At 35.7% G+C, this 22,009-nt stretch overlaps 1 protein-coding gene across 1 annotated transcript; it reads right to left on the reverse strand.

Moving 5' to 3' along the window:
• Positions 1-602: 602 nt before the first annotated feature.
• On the reverse strand, positions 603-21,867 carry TMPRSS11B (transmembrane serine protease 11B). Its single transcript, XM_061191011.1, is given in 13 exon segments — positions 603-766; positions 1,404-1,518; positions 1,850-1,875; positions 2,227-2,486; positions 4,009-4,186; positions 4,998-5,036; positions 6,434-6,529; positions 6,532-6,593; positions 7,797-7,864; positions 7,949-8,064; positions 9,777-9,806; positions 9,809-9,894; positions 21,734-21,867. Coding segments are annotated over 13 exon segments (1,374 nt in total).
• Between the last annotated feature and the right edge of the window lie 142 nt (positions 21,868-22,009).

The raw sequence follows: 22,009 nt of genomic DNA on the forward strand, positions 1-22,009 counted from the left end.
AAGCAAATAATTGTTCCTCTTAGTGTTCCTCACTCTGTAAATTAAGAGACTTGGTCTAACTGAACCTATGATACCCCTTCTCCATTCCAAGATTATATGATTTTACAAGGTACACAAACTATCTCAAATATAAATAAAATGTGAATGTCCATTATTTGTCTTACATATTCCAGTTTAACAAAATGAATTTATAATTTGTAGAATTATAAATCTATAAATTTATAATTTATAGAATTTAAAATAATTTATTTGGTAGATCAAGTATTCATGTTCTCATACTAACAAAATATGTATTTTTTTAAATTCTGAAAAATAAATTAAGGTCTATTCCAAATATAAAGGTAAGATAAATCAGAACTAGGCTATGAATAAAATATTTTGGCCTTTATTTCTTTTTTTTTTTCTTTCTGTTTACTATATTAGTTAAATAGATAAATAAATGGATAGTGTTTTAGATAAAATAAAACGTTAATCAAGACCTTTATGTATTTGTATATAAGAAAATGATTGGTATACCAACAATCAAAAGAAAAAGATTTTGAAGCAATGGATAGGAATACCCTATAGTTGTCTTTTTGTTCCATTTCAAAGTTACTTCTCTTTCAGAGTGCAATCTTGGAGGTAATCCATTCACGATAAGCAGTCACTCGAGTATAGACACCTGGTTTATTCTTTTTACCACATCCTTCACCCCAGCTTACTATTCCAACAAGGTGCCAGATATTCCTAGAGTTGGGGTAAGCTAGTGGTCCACCAGAATCGTTCTAGAATAAAAAGAGAAAAAAAATGTTTCTTGTCCTGAAACATTTCTTTCTATCTCTCCTCTGGAGTTGTCAACAGCCCTTAGGCAGTGAGACAATCCACCCTCTTTGGGCTTAGAACTGTGGGAATCTTGAATTTCTTCAAAACCCAGGGCAACTACAAACCAGAGTATATTACCTACAGCTGGACTGGAGTGGATTGGGAAGACTAGAAGCTGACTTTGTAATGAGTCCAAACTTAACTATGGAGAAAGTGACTCAGAGGCTCCATGATGAAGCCCCTGAAGAATGCATGACATGTGCACATGTAAAGCCTCCTGCTGCATCTCCTGATAAGAGAGAGGCAAGCATTCTAGTTCTGCAGGTTGCCCAGAAAATAGGGCCAAATTTATTTTATTACCTTGTAACTATGGATTCCTAGACTGAAAACTCCATGAGAACAGGGATTGTGTTCACCACTGCATCTCTAGCTTATGAGCTGGGTTCTGGTACATTAATGAGATTAATAAATGTTTGTTATGTGGATTGAAATAAGAAGCTACTCTGTGAAAATCATTAAGACAAAAAAAATTATGGTGATAAAAACTTCCATTGAATTAGTACTTGGGAAAAAATGATTTGATAATGTATCTAGAAGTATTTGACAGGCATCAGCTTCTCCTGACATAAATCCAGCACACAGCATTGTATCAGTCGCCAAGCCAGACAATGCATGTGGAGCATTGCAAACTTTGTTATCAATAATCTTCAAAAAAGCCTGCTGGGGCTTCCCTGGTGGTGCAGCGGTTGAGAGTCTGCCTGCCAATGCAGGGGACACGGGTTCGAGCCCTGGTCTGGGAGGATCCCACATGTCGCGGAGCAACTAGGCCCGTGAGCCACAACTACTGAGCCTGCCCTTCTGGAGCTTGTGCTCCGCAACAAGAGAGGCCGCGACAGTGAGAGGCCGGCGCACCGCGATGAAGAGTGGCCCCCGCTTGCCGCAACTAGAGAAGGCCCTCGCACAGAAACGAAGACCCAACACAGCCAAAAATAAATATAAATAAATAAATAAATTTTTTTAAAAATTATTAAAAAAAAAAAAAAAAAGCCTGCTGAAGTATCACTGGAAGAGGACCTAAGGGCAATAAATTCTGCGTATTATGGAGATCTTAACCTTGTTTGTTGAGACAAAGAACATCTATGGAATAAAGCAGATTCTCTTGGTCACCAAGAGCCAGACCAGTCCCAGGCTAGATTGGTTTCTTTCTAATGTTTATTAGAGCTGGCTGCCTCACACATAAATTCCAAATTTTCCAATTCTTATTCCCTTCAGAAATTGAAGACAACACCATGCCTTTCGTCCCATCACTTGGTTTCCTTTTCAGTATATTTATGGACTGGTTAATTGTGTGAAAGAATGATTGATTGATTGATTGATTAAATAATTATTCCTATGAAGCTATTACATATTTACAGAAAAACTTACCATTTATATAAAGTGTTCCCCATTCTGTAACTACAACACTGTCATTTTCTGAGCGCTTCATTTTGGCTTCAGGAAAACAAATCCTATGAACGTACTTCATAAAAGAGACTTCTTCAGCAAGCTGCACAAGGGCAATATCATCATGAACCCCAGCTCTGCTATAATTTTCATGAAAAAGAATGTTTTGGACTTTCTGTGTCATATATGGTTTATTTACTACAGTTCCAAAGTTGACAGTCCAATCTTCTGAATTATTTTTCCTGGAGGACACAACTTAATTAAAATACACTCAGTTTGGGGGCCAAAACGGTATTCACAGTGGTTATCTTATCACTTTAAGGTATGAGTTTCCCAAACAACACTATAAAGCACTTAAATTCTTATTTTTAAAATGTTTTTGATGTGGGGATGTCATAAATGCTGCAGACACATAAAAATAGTGCTAAGGACTATTAGAGCTGTCAGCCTTCTTCAAATCCTCCTAACTAGAGTCACTGATGTCTCCTGTTAGTTCAGCCCCGTCTGGTTTCTATACATTTGAGTTGGGTAGGAATCATATAAGCAGTCTCAGTGGATGGAGTCCAGAATCACTCATACTGCCATATACCCTGGGCTCCAGGAGCCTGTGGCAGGCTCTGAGCATCCGTCTGCATACATAAAAAATTGCAATTTGTTCTCACCCAATCACCCCATTATATTTACCAAGTCAATGCATCTTGGCTTCTAATTTAGATTTTCTGACCAGTTTCTCCAGTTCCCCTGAGATTCTTTCTCAGTTTAGGCCCTAAGATCCTATTTAACTATTGTCACTTCCTCAAATGTCAGGTGCCTTTTTTTTTTTAAGGTTTCAAGACCTTCATGTAACTGTGACCCTCTTCAATCCTTCTCTCCTTCTGAAATCTTCAGTGACTACACACATTCAATAGCTGTGTTTCTTCAGTAAGTAAGCATCTTGTCATTTAGAGGTGTCCCCAATGAATGAAACTACATTTTCTAAGCATATTTTCTAATGTTTCCTTTTACCAATCTTCTCTACTTCAAATAGTTCTTTCTGTTTGCTGTCCATAGAATACAACTTGTGTTGCTCCATCTCAACACATTTGAAGAAGGCTATTTTTCCCACGGGAAATGCATATGATTTTTTCTGATCTACCTACCCCAATCAATCAAAGCTTATATCTTTAGAGTCTAGATCAAATCTTACAACTGAATACCTCAGCTACATTGTGTTCTCTTTCTTCACCAAGTTTCCATAGCATGTGCTATCTGTGTTGTACATGTGACACTTACTACACTATGCTGCCTTATATCTTTAATATATCACGTTTGAATTTCTTCAACTAGATTGTAAACCCCCTGAGGGCAAGACAAATAAGCACCTTGTAACTGGAGTCAGACATACCCAAGTTCACACTCAGTTTCTTTTATTTAAGAGCTGTATGATCTTGGTCAAGTTACATCACCATTTCTAAACCCTAGTTTCCTCATCTTTAAATAGGTTAAAGTATACCTTTCATATGGAATTATTGTTATGATTAAATAAAATGATGTAAGTAAAGTACTTAACATTAGGCCAAAGCCCCTATTTGGAAAATGTTAATTGCTTCCATTCACTTTTCCCTTAGTTGCCCAATTTAAATGTCTTTGCTGCCCTTCAATTATGCAAGTGGTTGTAAATTTCATATGGTCTTGGCGAACCTCACACATTTAGGTTAACCCCCACAGACCTCCCAAATAGGCCTGCAACCAGAATCCTGCATTTCGTCAGACTTTCCAACTTACTTAGCAAAGCGGTGAGCTGCAGATAGGAGCCACCTACTGCTGATCAGAGAAGCATCACAGTGGTGTTGGCCTTTCCACTGCATGCTTGCCTGCCATGGCCAGGCCCCCGTCAGGGCATTTTCCCCATTCACAATTCAGTTGCCTGCTGTGATACTATTGGTCAGTCGTCCCCCACAACCTGAAGAAAGGATTTATTTATGTAAGAGCACGTATCTTTCATTATATTTTATAAGAAATATATTTTAAAACATTATTTCAAACCCTTTAATGATTGTCCAGCATCTCCTAATCAATGCTGTTTCTTTCCTGGAATGTACTCTTATCATGGTAGCCCACTCCATCCTTGTTTGGGTGGCTTTTACTTTTCCTCTTTTCCAGTTTCAAGCATTTTTCAACTACTGATTTTTGTTGTATCTATCTGTTATCATTGTAGTCTCCCCAAGTAGATTACATAATTCTTGAAGGTGGAGACTTTGCTTCATTAAGGTCTGTATCTTGCATAGCATATGCAATGCTGTCTGTAAAACCCCATGTAGACAACAGATACTCCATAAATATCCACTGAACCAATGAATACATGGATGTATCACGCTGTAGGCCTCATGATGCTCTAAAGAGAATTTGCTTAAAAGGTACAGAACTATTATTCACCTTATAATAAATATATTTGATATAGCCAAGTTTTGCATTTTCTTATTATCCTAAGTTGTTCTTTCTTCCTTCACTTTTTTTTTTTTAAACTAATTCAGACATGATATTCTTCATGATTCCATTCTTTGGAAACAATTCTCATTTCACCCTTTTGGACAGCCCATTATAAATGGTCAGTGTTTTCCAAAAAGAAATGCCAGATAGATATGTGGTATATCCAATAATTTTGAAAAACTACTATAGATTTCCAACATGAAGTACTTCTAGATCTTTTTTAGCAAAATGATGGGGAACTATTTGTGAATGTGTTAAATTTATAATAAAGTTTCTAAACTTACAGTTATTGGTAAGCATTTCAGCATTAGCCTTGCTGATTTCTGAAATTAAAAAAAAATAAAAACATAAGGTTGATAAAATATCACCAAGCAATTCTCTTCAGCCCAAGGACTAAATTTCCTAACCCAATTACTCCCAACATTTAACTATTCAGACTAGTTCATGTATTGTCTATCAACCCCTCTCACTTCTACTTGTTATATTTTGGCCATCTCTCCACACCTCTACCAGGTAGTATAGGAAAAGGGAAAAGGAAATAAAAAGCAAAGCTCTCAGTTTTATGATGGTTGAAGTAAAATATTTAGTGAAGTAAGAAGCTGACACTCTTACTAATAATGCCACTGGACATAATCTTTGGATTTTTTTTTCTCTATGATAATTCTCATTACTCTGAAATATAGTTATCTATATTTTAAAGAAAAAAATCCAATTAAAATTACATTTCATTGGACCTATCCTGCTCTTTACAAGTCATCTCATTACTAAGACTGAATTATGAAATTTTGAGAATTTAACTTAAATTCAAGTCTCTTTTCTATTGGGAAGAGACTTTAGAGAGAAAGAGAAGAGAGAACTAAAAAAAGACACATCGGAAAGTGCTGACTCTGAATCCCTGGGATACAGAGGGGCAGTACAGCCTTCTTTCCCAATGACTACCCACAAAGGAATCGTATTGCTCCTTTCAGAACCTCTACCTCAAACTCACTTCTCACGAGTGGCCCATTGGTGACAGGGGATGTATTCTGAGGCAAAAGAGCTGTAACTGGTAGCTGGCAGCCATCAGATCTTTCAAGGACACTAGGATCAACTGTTAGTCTGGAGGAAGCACAAAACTGGGCTCTGGAAACACAAGCTTATCACCTAATAGACCTTTTAACAATCCAAGTTAACGTTTGAAGAACTTCGTAGGACCTTCGAATGTTTACAAACTTTACTTTCTCTACTGGGGAAAAATCCTATCATTTTCTTCCCTTGTTTTCTAGGGAATTATTTCAGACAAATTTTATCTTTAATCATATTACTTCCATTCTTCCACAAGAAACAATGAGAACTCCCTGTCCTCAACTTCACACTGACTTCTGCAATCTTCACGCTTAATGATCAAGAAAACCCTGTCTGTTTCCTATAATGAGTTCCTGACAAAAGTAGAAGTAGGGAGGAATAATGCTTCAATTATTATTTTTCACCCCCTTTCCATCCATTACAGCCAACCCTTCCAAACTCACAAGCATACCTGTAGCTTAACACTTATTTCTATCACTGTGCAGACAAAGATTCTATAGCACTGCCCTCTCCACTACCACCTCAATGGTAGGAGTGCCACAGTTGAGAAGACTAGTTTTTCCTAAGCAAATTCCTGAAACTCTTGGTTCATTTTTATTTCCAGTACTTTTTAAAATAGTCTAGATAGTTAAGTAGTAGAAAATAAGTGAAATACCTATAAGTTTGATGGAAGTGGGAGCTGCATTCCAGGATGCCATGTTGTCCTTCAACATCAGATGTAAGATAGCCTTGATTTTAGTCCTCATGCTATTCTTTTTGCTGGAGGAAACTTGAATGTCAACTGTAACTGTACACTCGAACCATTGGGATAAGAACTAGAAGCAACAGAAATGTTCTAGTGTGTTGTTTCTTGATTTTTTAGATGTTTTATGAACATATTGGATTTGCCACATTTTAATTATTATATTGCCTTCACATACATATTTAAAAAAATACACAGATATTGTCCCAGTATAAATAAAATGCAATGGTCCCTAAAAATTTAACTGGTTAAGAGGTATTGTTCATGAAAGAGGATATGAACCACAAACTAGAAATCAGAATATTTCAAACACATATGAGAAACCGAGTACTGACCAACAAATAATTGGCTTGAGATTTTATAATAATGCAGTAAAAAAAAAAATAGTGTTCTTGTACAGATATTTTCTAATAACTTAATTTTAGAGAAAGAGATAAATGAGAACTTAAATGCAGGGCCAGGAAGCATTCAAAAGATATTGTCTGTAGGTAAGTAGATTTGTTGGTTGGTTGGTTGGCTAGCTGGATTTTTTGTTTTGTTTTGTTTGGAGAGTTCAGACTTCCCCAGAATAGATATTGGCAGTTACCAAATTACAGGTGCTCTCTCCTTTTATCACTCATCCCCTATGCCCTGTGATACCTGTCTCCCTGCAGCCCTCACCACTACCACCATCAAGCACACTTACAATACATATTTAGACAAATGTTATCTCAAAAGATTCACTTTTGTCCACAGGCATTACAGTGATGGTAATTATTAAAGAGACCAAAAGAGAATTATTTTAGGAAAGATATGGCCAGATGGGTATGGATGGGAGAAGAGGTGGCTAGTATATAGGTAGCAAAACAATCAGATTAGACTCCTTGTTTTTCATAGTTACAGTTATCTTTTATCATAGAAATTAGTTAGGACTGACTGCCACCAAAAACCTTACAATTCTCCTTCAAGTACAGAGATTAAAGATATGTATAGAACACTTCCTTCACTGAATAGAAATTTGTTAAATACAGTGATGCTTTAATTTATGGGGAGCTCTTTATCCCTTCCCTCCCTCCCTCCCTTCCTCCCTTCTTTCCTTCCTCCCTTCCTTCCTTCTTCCCTTCTTTCCTCCCTTCCTTCCTTCTCTCTTTCTCCCTCTATCTCTCTTTCTGTTTCTTGCTGTTGTTGTTATTTAAAACTGGAGCTGATATGACATATTACCTGCTTCTCGTTCCATAAGATCTTTTTTTTTTAATTTTTTTTTGTTCCATAAGATCTTGAATGAATTTGTACTTACAGAAGTTTGATGATTTGAGAGTTGATATATTCTTTGTATACACCAGAATTTTGAAATGCATCAGACATCTGTCAAGAGAAAAAAACCAAGAACGCCACCACATGTTTCAATCAAATTTATAATAAAATTAGTAAGATAAATCTCTGACTTACCTTAGTCTCAATATATTTGCTCAGATCTGTGCTGACTTGTGAAACTGCTTTTTCACAATTATCATTGTATGTGACTCCAGAAATATGAAAATCACCTTGGTAATAGTAAGTCTTTCCTGTGAAATAAGGAAATACTTAGAAAATTTTAAAATAGGAAGTGACCTCAAGTCCCTCCATATCTTTATCTCAAAATTAATATTTAATGGATATACTCAGACAGGGAAATTAATTTACTACCACTTGAATGAGAGATTCCCCTAGTTCTCATCCAACTCTAGTTACTCTCAATAGTAACAAAGATTGTGTTAGCTCCTAAGCCAGAATCCTAGAGTAAACCCATCTTCCAAAATGACTTCAAACAACCTTTACAACAGAGTTTGAGTGTCTATTTTTACTTCAAGAAGCCCAGTTCAACTAATTTAACTTCAGGTAATATAAGCTCATCCAGCCTTGTATCTGAAATTGTAGATAGTTGATCATATAGAGAAATTCAAGAGTAAATTCTCATCCCACACACTTCCTGCTCAAGCCAGGATGCCTGTAGTTCTCCCTTTTGCATCACTCCTTTCCACTAAGTCATTGTTTCTCCAGAAGAAGAAACAATGTTAAATGCAAACTATATTTTGGAAGGATAGCTAGTTAAGCTACTGGTCCTCACTAACATGCTGACAGGGCTTCTTTACGAGGGTTTGATTTGGAAAACTCAGAGCACTATCAATAAGGAAATTATGTGAATAAAGTTATTTTTTAATGAGTAGAGCCAAGAAAAGGATAGAAAGATTCAGACTACAGAGAGTTCGTGGGTAGACATGGCAGGCAAGAGACTGTGAGCAATCACTATGCTTCTGAAGGACAAGTTTTTAAATTTGAAACTAAGATGGTTGGGAAGAAGCAAAGGAGAAGAGGTTAGGTTGGAAGAGAACTGGAATTTTCATTGAATCAAGCAAAATGTATCCACACTGCATTATTGTATAGGGTGATATATTTCAGAGGAATAAAACAGAAAAATCATGATAAAGTCAATAGAATAATACACTTAAAGTATTAAGATGTGGGTTTGTGCTCAGCTATGCCACTTAAAAGCCTGTGATATCTAGGAAGTCACTTGACTTTACTGAGCCTCAGTTTCTTGCATATGAGAATAAGGATAATAGTAAAACCTGCCCTCCCAGGCTCAAAGGATTAGTATGAGGATCAAGCAGAATAATGGGTATCAAATTTCTTTAAAAACATTAAATGGTTACACAGATTTAACGGTTTACTTTTCTGAAAGGTAAAAATAAGCTGGAAAAACATGCTTTTCTGGATGTAGGGTTAATAAAAGTTATTAAAAATAAGATCAAGTTAGTATGAGCATTCAGCCATTTAACCACTCTTGACTATCCACTATTAGAAGACCCATTAGTGGATTATCCATTGCTGCTTATCAATTATATCTTAACAACCAATATCAGAAATGAGCCAAGAAGAGTAGGGAGCTCCAAAGTTTGAGGTATATTTACTAAAAGATGTACAACTTAACTACAAACCTACTATATAAGCACTTTTATTGACAATGAATATTGGCATCAAAGTATTGAGCATTTCAGTCTTGCCCGTACTCCCATAGCTGTTGATATAACTTATAGACTGGATCAAAGAGGCATCTGATTCCAAAATATTATAAACTTTGGTGTCAAATAATATAAAGTTATTATGTTGAAATAAAGTAGTAAGTAGATGAGAAAGTTTCCATAAAGAAATTTAATATTCCTGTTGTTTCTTGTCAATTTCTAAGAGTTAAAAGAGATTTAGTAGTAAGGGTGAAAATTGAAGTGTCAATACTGACCAACTGCCAGAAAATGGACAAGGAGACCAAAGTTACTGCCAAGATTGTCATCACTCCAAGAAAAATAAGGATTGTCATCCACAGTGGCCAAGATCTTCTCTGGGAAGATATGTTGTACCTACGAAAGGAGGAAAGTGGCTCAAATCAGATGATAAATATTCTAAATCTACCTGTCTCTCTGCCAACTCATACAACACAATCTATAACTTATGCATCAGGTCTTTATATTAGCTTAAAACATAGAAGCCTCAAATGTGTCAAAGAGGATAGACCCTAATGCTCATTCATTTAACAAATCATCCTGGAGTACTATGTTAGCTGCTAGGGATACAACAGTGAGCAAAATAGCATGGTTTGTGTACTCATGTTGATGAGGAGAAATTGATTTGCTTTTTTTATTTATCCAAAGAAAGTTACGAAACATTACATGTGATCTGATTTTATCTTTGCAAACTAAAGCCACATCATCTACATGGACATATATAGATTTATAAACACAAATATATAACATCATTTATATGTTTAATTAAATGTGTAAGAAAACATGATGTCAATTGCAACTTTCCCATGTTATAAGATTATGGGTAGACTTTTTTCTTTTTGTTTACTTTTTCTTTAACTATACTTTCTAATGTTTCAACAATAAACAAGGATTATTTGTATAACATAATTTAACAGATATGTTTCATCATCAAAACCAATCAATTAGATTAAAAATAATCAGAAAATATTGTAACTTGGCATCATACAGATAGAGTGGTCTAGGATTAGAGTTAGGTCATATGGCCACCCTTAGTCTAATTTTTATAAGGTTTGGACATTAGTTATTCTTCATATCTTGAAATACATGATGTCATGAAATAGTCCATTTGGACGAAGAGCTGTAACACACACACACAAATCTGATTTAAAGTTTCAAAATAGCCTCAACTAGTTCTTCAATCTCTTCAATCTCTGCACTATCCTAAATAAAACTTACAAAACAGAAGAGTTTGTAAGCAGTGGGTATATTTGGCAAATTAGGTATTTCCTATGAGCAGGAGAACATTTTTGTTCCTATCCCTCCAGGACTAATTAACTTTTAGGTAGAGAAGATCCTTTAAAAATGAGTAATAAGTACCTATGCCACACCTGTACAACTCCACCCAGTCTTATTCCTCTCTGTTCTGTTCTCAGTTCTTAATCCTACTCTTCCTTCTATCTCTTTTGATGACTTGTTAATTAATGTTTCCCTGAGCCAACATTGTCAAAGCTCTTCAAAGAAACTCCCCACATTCCATGTATGCTTTTATACTGGAATTCATTTGTTTAATCTCATCCTCTTATACTAGATAAATCACACTTTAAAAGGAGTATACAATTAAAGTAAATAATAACAATATTTGTAACCTTATTAATATCTGATCATTTGTGTCTTCTAATGAGTAGAAAAATTTACTGTGATAGTGAAGTCTCAAATTTGTTTTGGATTAGCTGGTTGTAACTTAGCCTGGTAGCTTAGTCTTTCTGAGACATGAATATTAGTTTGAGGGACTCAAACACTATGTAGCCTAAATTATGTACATAGTACAGAAAGTAGCTGAGATGGTTTCTATACAAATAATCACTACATTACAGCTTATAAAATGCTTTTCTTGGAAGACCCCTTTTAGATGTTCTTGAAAGTTGTAAAGAATACATATTGTTGACTATAACACTGATATTGCTTTTTCCCCTTCATTGTGAATTTCTTCCTGTCAAAAACAATTAAGGAGATTTTTTATATCTAAAAGATCACAAGAGTTTATGATTTATTCAATCTCTCCTCTAGTAAATATGATGTATGGACTCTAAAGATTGATTATTATTTTTTAATAATAGCTGAAATTGTTAAAATCATGTTCTAAATATCCCAAAAAGTCCATTCATGAAACAATTTACTCTCTCATCTATCAAAAAAATGTTTGGCCATAATTTTTTTTAAAGGTAGGAATTTGAGTTCTTGGATGAACCCCTCATTTAACAAAGAGAATAGGTTAAAAATTAATCTTCAATGAATTTAACCAACTCCATATGCTTAACTAAACTATACCTGACTCACTTTTGGATTGAATTACTTCAAAGAAGGGCTCATTGCTATTCTGGTATAATCAACCATTCACCTTAATCAAATTACAATAATGTTAAAAAAATGATGGTAACTACATTATTCACAATTTTGAAACATCAATCTCACTGTAATTTATCTCCTACAGCCCATACCAGGTATCGTTTCCTAGATTAGACTTCCCTATAACCACATTCTGACACTGCATTAGCAGTTAAACTGCAAAGTATTACAAACAGTAGTTTTAATTTATTAAAACTTCATTTCCAACCATTTGAATTGGATTAACCTGATTTCTGTTGTACAGTGAAGAGTGTTAAAAAAAATTCCAAAGCAAAGTTCCTCAAATCATATAAAGATAAACCTTTTTTTTTTTTTTTCATAGAGGACTTTAAATTATTAGGGAGAGGCTTGTGAATAAGGAACAAAGAAATTAATGATCAAATGAAGCAAATGGCCTCCACCAACAACTTTCTTCTGGAACTCGAGGACAGCCGAGAGTCTGTAGAAAGGAACTCACTTGAAAATTTATTAAGTTTTGTGGGCCCACTGCAGTTTGTCAAGTGCTAATTTAGGATCTGTGTTGTAAGGTACATTATTCTAAAAATCTATAATGGCATTCAGATTTTAAAATTATTTCTAAAAAACATTCAAGTTAGAAAATATGGTTTTAGTTACACTATTAGAGAACAAAAATGGTAGTATTCTTATGAGTGATTATTTTTAAAATGTAAGCAAAATTTTGCTGAACTTTGATTATTTTTTTCCAAATTTCTGAAACTTTCCCAGAGACTTTACAGGGCCTCTAGACCTCAGAAATAATAACATGGGTCCAGAAATAAAAATCTAAATTATAAAAAGCAACCAATTGACAAAAAACTAGAAAATACTCTGTAGCAACCTGTTAGCTTTTCTAGACTTAATCTCCCAGATAAAATCCCATTTACCTGAACATAATGTTCTGATTGTGGTGGTGATGTCTGGGACAAGGGTAGTGATTGATGATGACAATGATGATAGTGGTAATAAAAATAAGGGCCTTCTGGTGTAGCTTTTAAGATGATCAGTGTTTCACAGGTTTATGTGCTACATCCAGTGTTGGTTGGTTTGTTTTTATGGGCTGGGTGAAATATAGAGAACAAATAAGATGAAACTTGTCCGACTAGTGTTAATGACTGTCGTATTTCTATGGTTTCAAGATAGGAGTCATCCAGGGGGTGATAAACTTCCTTGACTTGGCTATTTAGAAAAAAGTAATAGCCTAGTCTTGGAATAGTCACTTAAAATGTACACCCAAGAAACAGCTTTGTGGTAAATCAGGATAATCCTAACTCTGTGTTTGACCAATTCCATCATTCTGGCTTCTTCCTCCTCAACTGAAACCAGCTGTAACTATGTAGAAGTTTCTGACAGAAGACTTTCCACAAAGTACCGATTTTAGCATAACTAATATTGCCATCATTTTGATATAATGAAATTCTATTTAATTGCAGTTTATATTTTCATTCCCTAATTACCAGTGAGAATGATCATTGTGATCATTATTTCACATACTTCACTTTTCAGCCATGCTGCAGCCCCAATTTTTGTGTTCTGACCCTTAAAGCCAGTAAGACTGTGGCTTTCTGCTTAACTTTTTAGCTCCTCTACATCACCTGGACTGGCCAGTGCCCTCTGGCAAGAAACCATATGTATGTAAATCTTACCCAGTACAGTCCCTTCCCTTCATGAATTGACTCTGAGACAGTTTTTATCAGTTTTTTGTCACTCTGTACTGCCTTCATATGGTTTTTATATTTTTTCCAAAGTTTATAACTATTAACTCTAGAAGGGCTTGATATAAGAAATTTCACCATTGCTGGAAGTGGAACTAGTTATTGGTGACTTTTAAAAAACAGAATTTCTTAATTTTAGTTTAAAATTTGTCAATATTTCCTTTCAAGATTAATATTTTATGTGTATATATATGTAGTTTGTTGAAGAATTCCTTGCCTTTTATAAAGATATACTTGTATGTTTTATTTTAAAAACTTTAATGTGTTACCATCTGCACTTAAGTCATCAATTCACATTGCATTCATTTGTGTGTATATTATGAAGTAGGAGTAAAGGTGCATTTTTTTCCATATGACTATTAATTGACCCTGTACATCTTATTGAAATCATGCATGTGCAATTCTTTATCCACTGCCCTGCAAAGCCACCTCTGTTATAAATCAAGTATAAATCAAATGCAGGTCTCTTTCTGAATTTTTTATTGTTTCTTTGATTTATTTTTTTATTACTGTGCCATATCACACCACCTTAATTATTGAAGTTATAGAATGTCTTGTGTCAACTTAAAGAAAAACACACAACATAAGAGTTGTGAGTTTAAGTTGTATTCAAGGTCTTACTGAGGACTATAGCCTGGAGACAGCCACTCAGCTCTGAGGAAACTGCTGCAAAGAGGTAAGGGAGAAACCAGTTTATATATGATTTTTGGCTAGGAAATACATTCAATCAAGCATACATCTTGGTAAAAGTTTACTGTATCACAAAGAACAGATATCTCAAGTCAGTGATTTTAGTGCTTTTCTATGTATGGGAAGATGCAGGAATCCGGGGTTATTAAAATTCTTCTGGAGATGTTTATCTAACTATCAAGGGGCCTGCTTGTCCAAAACACAGAGAGCCTCATCCTGTCATGCTCTTAATTTCTTCTCAGATTGCAGTAGGTCAGCGAATGTAGTGGATTATGACTTAATCCTTGTAGAAAACACTTTGTTTTTCTCTGTTCACACTTGATATCTGGTATGTAAGCCCATATTTGTTTTCCTTTTTCAAAATTATCTTGGCTATTTTTAGTCCATTGCCTTTACTTATAAACTTTAACATTGACTGATCAATTTCCAAAAAGAAATCTCTAGACTTTTGTTGATATAACATTGAACCTATAGATCAATTGGGGAAGAATTGACTTCTTAATATATTGAAGCTTCCAATCTGTGAACTTGGTACATTTTTTCATTTATTTAGATTTTCTTTAATTTCTCTCAATAGTGTTTCACAAGTGTCTGAATAGAAGTCTTATACATGTTCTCCTAGGTTCAGTCTCATGTATTTGATTTATTCTATCCTGGTGTAAATGGTATTATTCCTTAAATTTCATGTTATATTTATTGCTGACATATAGAATACAATTGACTTTTGTCTATTGACCTTGTATTGAGAAAACTTAATTCATTTATTTTTTCTATTTGTATATATATTTTTTAAATTTATTTATTTTATTTATTTATTTTTGGCTGTGTTGGGTCTTCCTTCCTGCACATGGGCTTTCTCTAGTTGCGTCGAGCGGGGGCTGCTCTTCGTTGCAGTGTGCGGGTTTCTCATTGCGTTGGCTTCTCTTGTTGCAGAGCATGGGCTCTAGGCCCGTGGGCTTCAGTAGTTGTGGCTCACAGGCTCTAGAGAGCAGGCTCAGTAGTTGTGGCACACATGCCCAGTTGCTCCGCGGCATGTGGGATCTTCCCGGACCAGGGCTCAAACCCGTGTCCCCTGCATTGGCAGGCAGATTCTTAACCACTGCACCACCAGGGAAGCCCTCTATTTGTATAATATTTTGGATTTTTAGCATACACCTACATCTGCAAATAAAAACAGTATTATTACTTCCTTTTCATTGCTTATATTTTCATTTTTTTTTTTGGTTGCTTGGCTGATTGATTGCCTTACATCATAGAACTATAGTACACTGTTGAATAGAAAGGGTTGATAGCTGGCATCCTTCTCTTGTTCCTAATTTCAGGGAAAAGCTTTCAGTATTTCACCATTAAATAGGATGTTTGCTATCATTTTATCAGATTAAAGAAGATTTCTTTTAGTTTGCTAATTTTTATCATAAATGAATTTTGAATTTGACCAAATGCTTTTTTTTGCATTAATTGAGATAATCATATCATTTTTCTACTTTTATTTGACCAATATTGTGAATTACATTAATTGATATTTAAATGTTAAACCAACCTTGTATTTCTAGAATAACCCCAACTTGACTGCAAATAAAATATGATACATTTTGTGTGTCACTGGGTTTCATATCTTATTTTGTTTAGGATTTTTGCATCCATGCTTCTGAAACAGAATGACATAATTTTATTGTCTTTTTTTTTTTAATCAGTCATCAAATTTATACACATGAGTGTATAAATGTCAATCCCAATCGCCCAATGCAGCACACGACCATTCCCACCCCACTGCGGTTTTCCCCCATTGGTGTCCATACGTTTGTTCTCTACGTCTGTGTCTCAACTTCTGCCCTGCAAACCGGTTCATCTGTACCATTTTTCTAGCTTCCACATACATGCGTTAATATACAATATTTGTTTTTCTCTTTCTGACTTACTTCACTCTGTATGACAGTCTCTAGATCCATCCACGTCTCAACAAATGACTCAATTTCCTTCCTTTTTATGGCTGAGTAATATTCCATTGTATATATGTACCACAACTTCTTTATCCATTCGTCTGTCAATGGGCATTTAGGTTGCTTCCATGACCTGGCTATTGTAAATAGTGCTGCAATGAACACTGCGGTGCATGTGTCTTTTTGAATTATGGTTTTCTTTGGGTATATGCCCAGTAGTGGGATTGCTGGATCATATGGTAATTCTACTTTTAGTTTTTTAAGGAACCTCCGTACTGTTCTCCATAGTGGCTGTATCAATTTACATTCCCACCAATGGTGCAACAGGGTTCCCTTTTCTCCATACCCTCTCCAGCATTTGTTGTTTGTAGATTTTCTGATGATGCCCATTCTAACTGGTGTGAAGTAATACCTCATTGTAGTTTTGATTTGCATTTCTCTAATAATTAGTGATGTTGAGCATCTTTTCATGTACTTCTTGGCCATCTGTATGTCTTCTTTGGAGAAACGTCTATTTAGGTCTTCTGCCCATTTTTGGATTGGGTTGTTTGTTTCTTTAATATTGAGTTGAATGAGCTGTTTATATATTTTGGAGATTAATCCTTTGTCCGTTGATTCGTTTGCAAATATTTTCTCCCATTCTGAGGGTTGTCTTTTCGTCTTGTTTATGGTTTCCTTTGCTGTGCAAAAGCTTTGAAGTTTCATTAGGTCCCATTTGTTTATTTGTGTTTTTATTTCCATTATTCTAGGAGGTGGATCAAAAAAGATCTTGCTGTGATTTTTGTCAAAGAGTGTTCTTCCTATGTTTTCCTCTAAGAGTTTTATAGTGTCCGGTCTTACATTTAGGTCTCAAATCCATTTTGAGTTTATTTTTGTTTATGGTGTTAGGGAGTATTCTAATTTCATTCTTTCACATGTAGCTGTCCAGTTTTCCCAGCAACACTTATTGAAGAGGATGTCTTTTCTCCATTGTATATCTTTGCCTCCTTTGTCATAGATTAGTTAACCATAGGTGCATGGGTTTATCTCTGGGCTTTCTATCTTGTTCCATTGATCTATATTTCTGTTTTTGTGCCAGTACCATATTGTTTTGATTACTGTAGCTTTGTAGTATAGTCTGAAGTCAGGGAGTCTGATTCCTCCAGCTCCGTCTTTTTCCCTCAAGACTGCTTTGGCTATTCGGGGTCTTTTGTGTCTCCATACAAATTTTAAGATGATTTGTTCTTGTTCCGTAAAAAATGCCATTGGTAATTTGATAGGGATTGCATTGAATCTGTAGATTGCTTTGGGTAGTATAGTCATTTTCACAATATTGATTCTTCCAATCCAAGAACATGGTATATCTCTCCATCTGTTGGTATCATCTTTAATTTCTTTCATCAGTGTCTTATCGTTTTCTGCATACAGGTCTTTTGTCTCCCTAGGTAGGATTATTCCTAGGTATTTTATTCTTTTTGTTGCAATGGTAAATGGGAGTGTTTCCATAATTTCTCTTTCAGATTTTTCATCATTAGTGTATAGGAATGCAAGAGATTTCTGTGCATTAATTTTGTATCCTGCAACTTTACCAAATTCATTGATTAGCTCTAGCAGTTTTCTGGTGGCAGTTTTAGGATTCTCTATGTATAGTATCATGTCATCTGCAAACAGTGACAGTTTTACTTCTTCTTTTCCAATTTGCATTCCTTTTATTTCTTCTTCTTCTCTCATTGCTGTGGCTAGGACTTCCAAAACTATGTTGAATAATAGTGGTGAGAGTGGACATCTTTGTCTCGTTCCTGATCTTAGAGGAAATGCTCTCAGTTTTTCACCATTGAGAATGATGTTTGCTGTGGGTTTGTCATACATGGCCTTTATTATGTTGAGGTAGGTTCCCTCTATGCCCACTTTCTGGAGAGTTTTTATCATAAATGGGTGTTGAATTTTGTCAAAAGCTTTTTCTGCATCTATTGAGATAATCAGATGGTTTTTATTCTTCAATTTGTTAATATGGTGTATCACATTGATTGATTTGCATATATTGAAGAATCCTTGCATCCCTGGGATAAATCCCACTTGATCGTGGTGTATGATCCTTTTAATGTGTTGTTGGATTCTGTTTGCTAGTATTTTGTTGAGGATTTTTGCATCTATATTCATCAGTGATATTGGTCTGTAATTTTCTTTTTTTGTAGGGTCTTTGTCTGGTTTTGGTATCAGGGTGATGGTGGTCTCATAGAATGAGTTTAGGAGTGTTCCTTCCTCTGCAATTTTTTGGAAAAGTTTGAGAAGGATGGGTGTTGGCTCTTCTCTAAATGTTTGATAGAATTCACCTGTGAAGCCATCTGGTCCTGGACTTTTGTTTGTTGGAAGACTTTTAATCACAGTTTCAATTTCATTACTTGTGATTGGTCTGTTCATATTTTCTGTTTCTTCCTGGTTCAGTCTTGGAAGGTTATCCCTTTCTAAGAATTTGTCCATTTCTTCCAGGTTGTCCATTTGATTGGCATAGAGTTGCTTGTAGCATTCTCTTAGGATGCTTTGTATTTCTGCAGTGTCTGTTGTAACTTCCCCTGTTTCATTTCTAATTTTATTGATTTGAGTCCTCTCCCTCTTTTTCTTGATGAGTCTGGCTAATGGTTTATCAATTTTGTTTATCTTCTCAAAGAACCAGCTTTTAGTTTTATTGATCTTTGCTATTGTTTTCTTTGTTTCTATTTCATTTATATCTGCTCTGATCTTTATGATTTCTTTCCTTCTGCTAACTTTGGGTTTTGTTTGTTCTTCTTTCTCTAGTTCCTTTAGGTGTAAGGTTAGATTGTTTAGTTGATATTTTTCTTGTTTCTTGAGGTAGGCTTGTATAGCTATAAACTTCCCTCTTAGAACTGCTTTTGCTGCATCCCATAGGTTTTGGGTCGTCGTGTTTTCATTGTCATTTGTCTCTAGGTATTTTTTGATTTCCTCTTTGATTTCTTCAGTGATCTCTTGGTTTTTTAGTAACGTATTGTTTAGCCTCCATGTGTTTTCACGTTTTTTTCCCTGTAATTGATTTCTAATCTCATAGCGTTGTGGTCAGAAAAGATGCTTGATATGATTTCAATTTTCTTAAAATTACTGAGGCTTGATTTGTGACCCAAGATGTGATCTATCCTGGAGATTGTTCTGTGCACACTTGAGAAGAAAGTGTAATCTGCTGTTTTTGGATGGAATGTCCTATAAATATCAATTAAATCTATCTGGTCTCTTGTGTCATTTAAAGCTTGTGTTTCCTTATTTATTTTCATTCTGGATGATCTGTCCATTGGTGTAAGTGAGGTGTTAAAGTCCCCGACTATTATTGTGTTACTGTCGATTTCCTCTCTTATAGCTGTTAGCAGTTGCCTTATGTATTGAGGTGCTCCTATGTTGGGTGCATATATATTTATAATTGTTATATCTTTTTCTTGGATTGATCCCTTGAACGTTATGTAGTGTCCTTCCTTGTCTCTTGTAACATTTTTTATTTTAAAGTCTATTTTATCTGATATGAGTATAGCTACTCCAGCTTTCTTTTGATTTCCATTTGCATGGAATATCTTTTTCCATCCCCTCACTTTCAGTCTGTATGTGTCCCTAGGTCTGAAGTGGGTCTCTTGTAGGCAGCATACAGATGGGTCTTGTTTTTGTATCCATTCAGCAAGCCTGTGTCTTTTGGTTGGAGCATTTAATCCATTCACGTTTAAGGTAATTATCGATATGTATGTTCCTATGACCATTTTCTTAATTGTTTTGAGTTTGGTTTTGTAGGTCCTTTTCTTCTCTTGTGTTTCCCACTTAGAGAAGTTTCTTTAGCCTTTCTTGTAGAGCTGGTTTGGTGGTGCTGAATTCTCTTAGCCTTTGCTTGTCTGTAAAGCTTTTGATTTCTCCATCAAATCTAAATGAGATCCTTGCTGGGTAGAGTAATCTTGGTTGTAGGGTCTTCCCTTTCATCACTTTAAGTATATCATGCCACTCCCTTCTGGCTTGTAGAGTTTCTGCTGAGAAATCAGCTGTTAACCTTATGGGAGTTCCCTTGTATGTTATTTGTCATTTTTCCCTTGCTGCTTTCAATAATTTTCCTTGTCATTAATTTTTGCCAATTTGATTACTATGTGTCTTGGCATGTTTCTCCTTGGGTTTATCCTGTATGGGACTCTCTGCACTTCCTGGACTTGGGTGGCTACTTCCTTTCCCATGTTAGGGACATTTTTGACTATAATCTCTTCAAATATTTTCTCTGGTCCTTTCTCTCTCTCTTCTTCTTCTGGGACCCCTATAATGCAAATGTTGTGTTTAATGTTGTCCCAGAGGTCTCTTAGGCTGTCTTCATTTCTTTTCATTCTTTTTTCTTTAGTCTGTTCTGCTGCAGTGAATTCCACCATTCTGTCTTCCAGGTCACTTATCCGTTCTTCTGCCTCAGTTATTCTGCTATTGATTCCTTCTAGTGTAGTTTTCATTTCAGTTATTGTATTGTTCATCTCTGTTTGTTTGTTCTTTAATTCTTCTAGGTCTTTGTTAAACATTTCTTGCATCTTCTTGATCTTTGCCTCCATTCTTATTCTGAGGTCCTGGATCATCTTCACTATCATTATTCTGAATTCTTTTTATGGAAAGTTGCCTATCTCCACTTCATTTAGTTGTTTTTCTGGGGTTTTTTCTTGTTCCTTCATCTGGTATATAGCCCCCTGCCTTTTCATCTTATCTGTCTTTCTGTGAATGTGGTTTTTGTTCCACTGGCTGCAGGATTGTAGTTTTTCTTGCTTCTGCTGTCTGCCCTCTGGTGGTTGAGGCTATCTAAGAGGCTTGATGGGAGGCTCTGGTGGTGGGTAGAGCTGACTGTTGCTGTGGTGGTCAGAGCTTAGTCTGAATTCTCTTCTTTTATCATAGTTTTTAAGTATAGATATTCTAATTATCCCCTCAGAATTATTACACCTGGACCAGCAGGTCCTCTTTCCTGGCTGAAATTCTGATTTGCAGATTAGTAGCACCATCTAGAGTTCTACCTGCATATATCTCTGTGGGCAAAAAAATCCTCTTTTTTTTTTTTTTTTTTTTTTTGCACTCTAATCCTAGGCTTATTCAACACAATTCTTTCCTCTACACAACAAAGTACAAACACAATATTACCTAAAATGTTACATACAAAGTTACAAAACTCAAAACAGAAAATGTATAGTACTGACTGTACAATAAAAGCCTAAAAAGCAGTGTACACGTTGCCAAGGTAACCTCCACGACCACCATGAATACCAACACAATGGGGGGCTTCTGTGATGATACAACAGAGGTGACTCTCAGCTTACCAGTTTCAGAGAGAAAGGGAGACTTGGGTGTGTGTGTGTGTGTGTGTGCACACATGAGTACACATGGAAAGAACCATTTTGGGTATTTGGCACTAGAGGTTAGAAGAGGACTCAAGCACGGGAGCAGGGCCAGGCTCACAGGAATGGCAATTGCATAAAAGCACACCCTTTCCTGTGGGACCCTGCAGGCCAACAGGTTAGGGCACGAGCAGGCCACCAGATCAGCCCCAGGTCATCTGTGGAACGGGAAAACATGCTCCCAGGCTGGGGCTGTACCACCTTCTGGAGCCCCTGGCTCATCCCTGCTGGCTTTGCCACTAAACTGACTCTCAGGAGCTAGAAATGTGGAAGCCTTCCAGTCAGAAAACTGGAGGGCATCTTTATAAGCACGACCCCAAAGCAACAACACTCCTGCAGCCTGAACTCTGCCACCAGGGGAAAT

This window comes from Eubalaena glacialis, chromosome 5, assembly GCF_028564815.1.
Source record: "Eubalaena glacialis isolate mEubGla1 chromosome 5, mEubGla1.1.hap2.+ XY, whole genome shotgun sequence".
Taxonomy (NCBI): Eukaryota; Metazoa; Chordata; class Mammalia; order Artiodactyla; family Balaenidae; genus Eubalaena; species Eubalaena glacialis.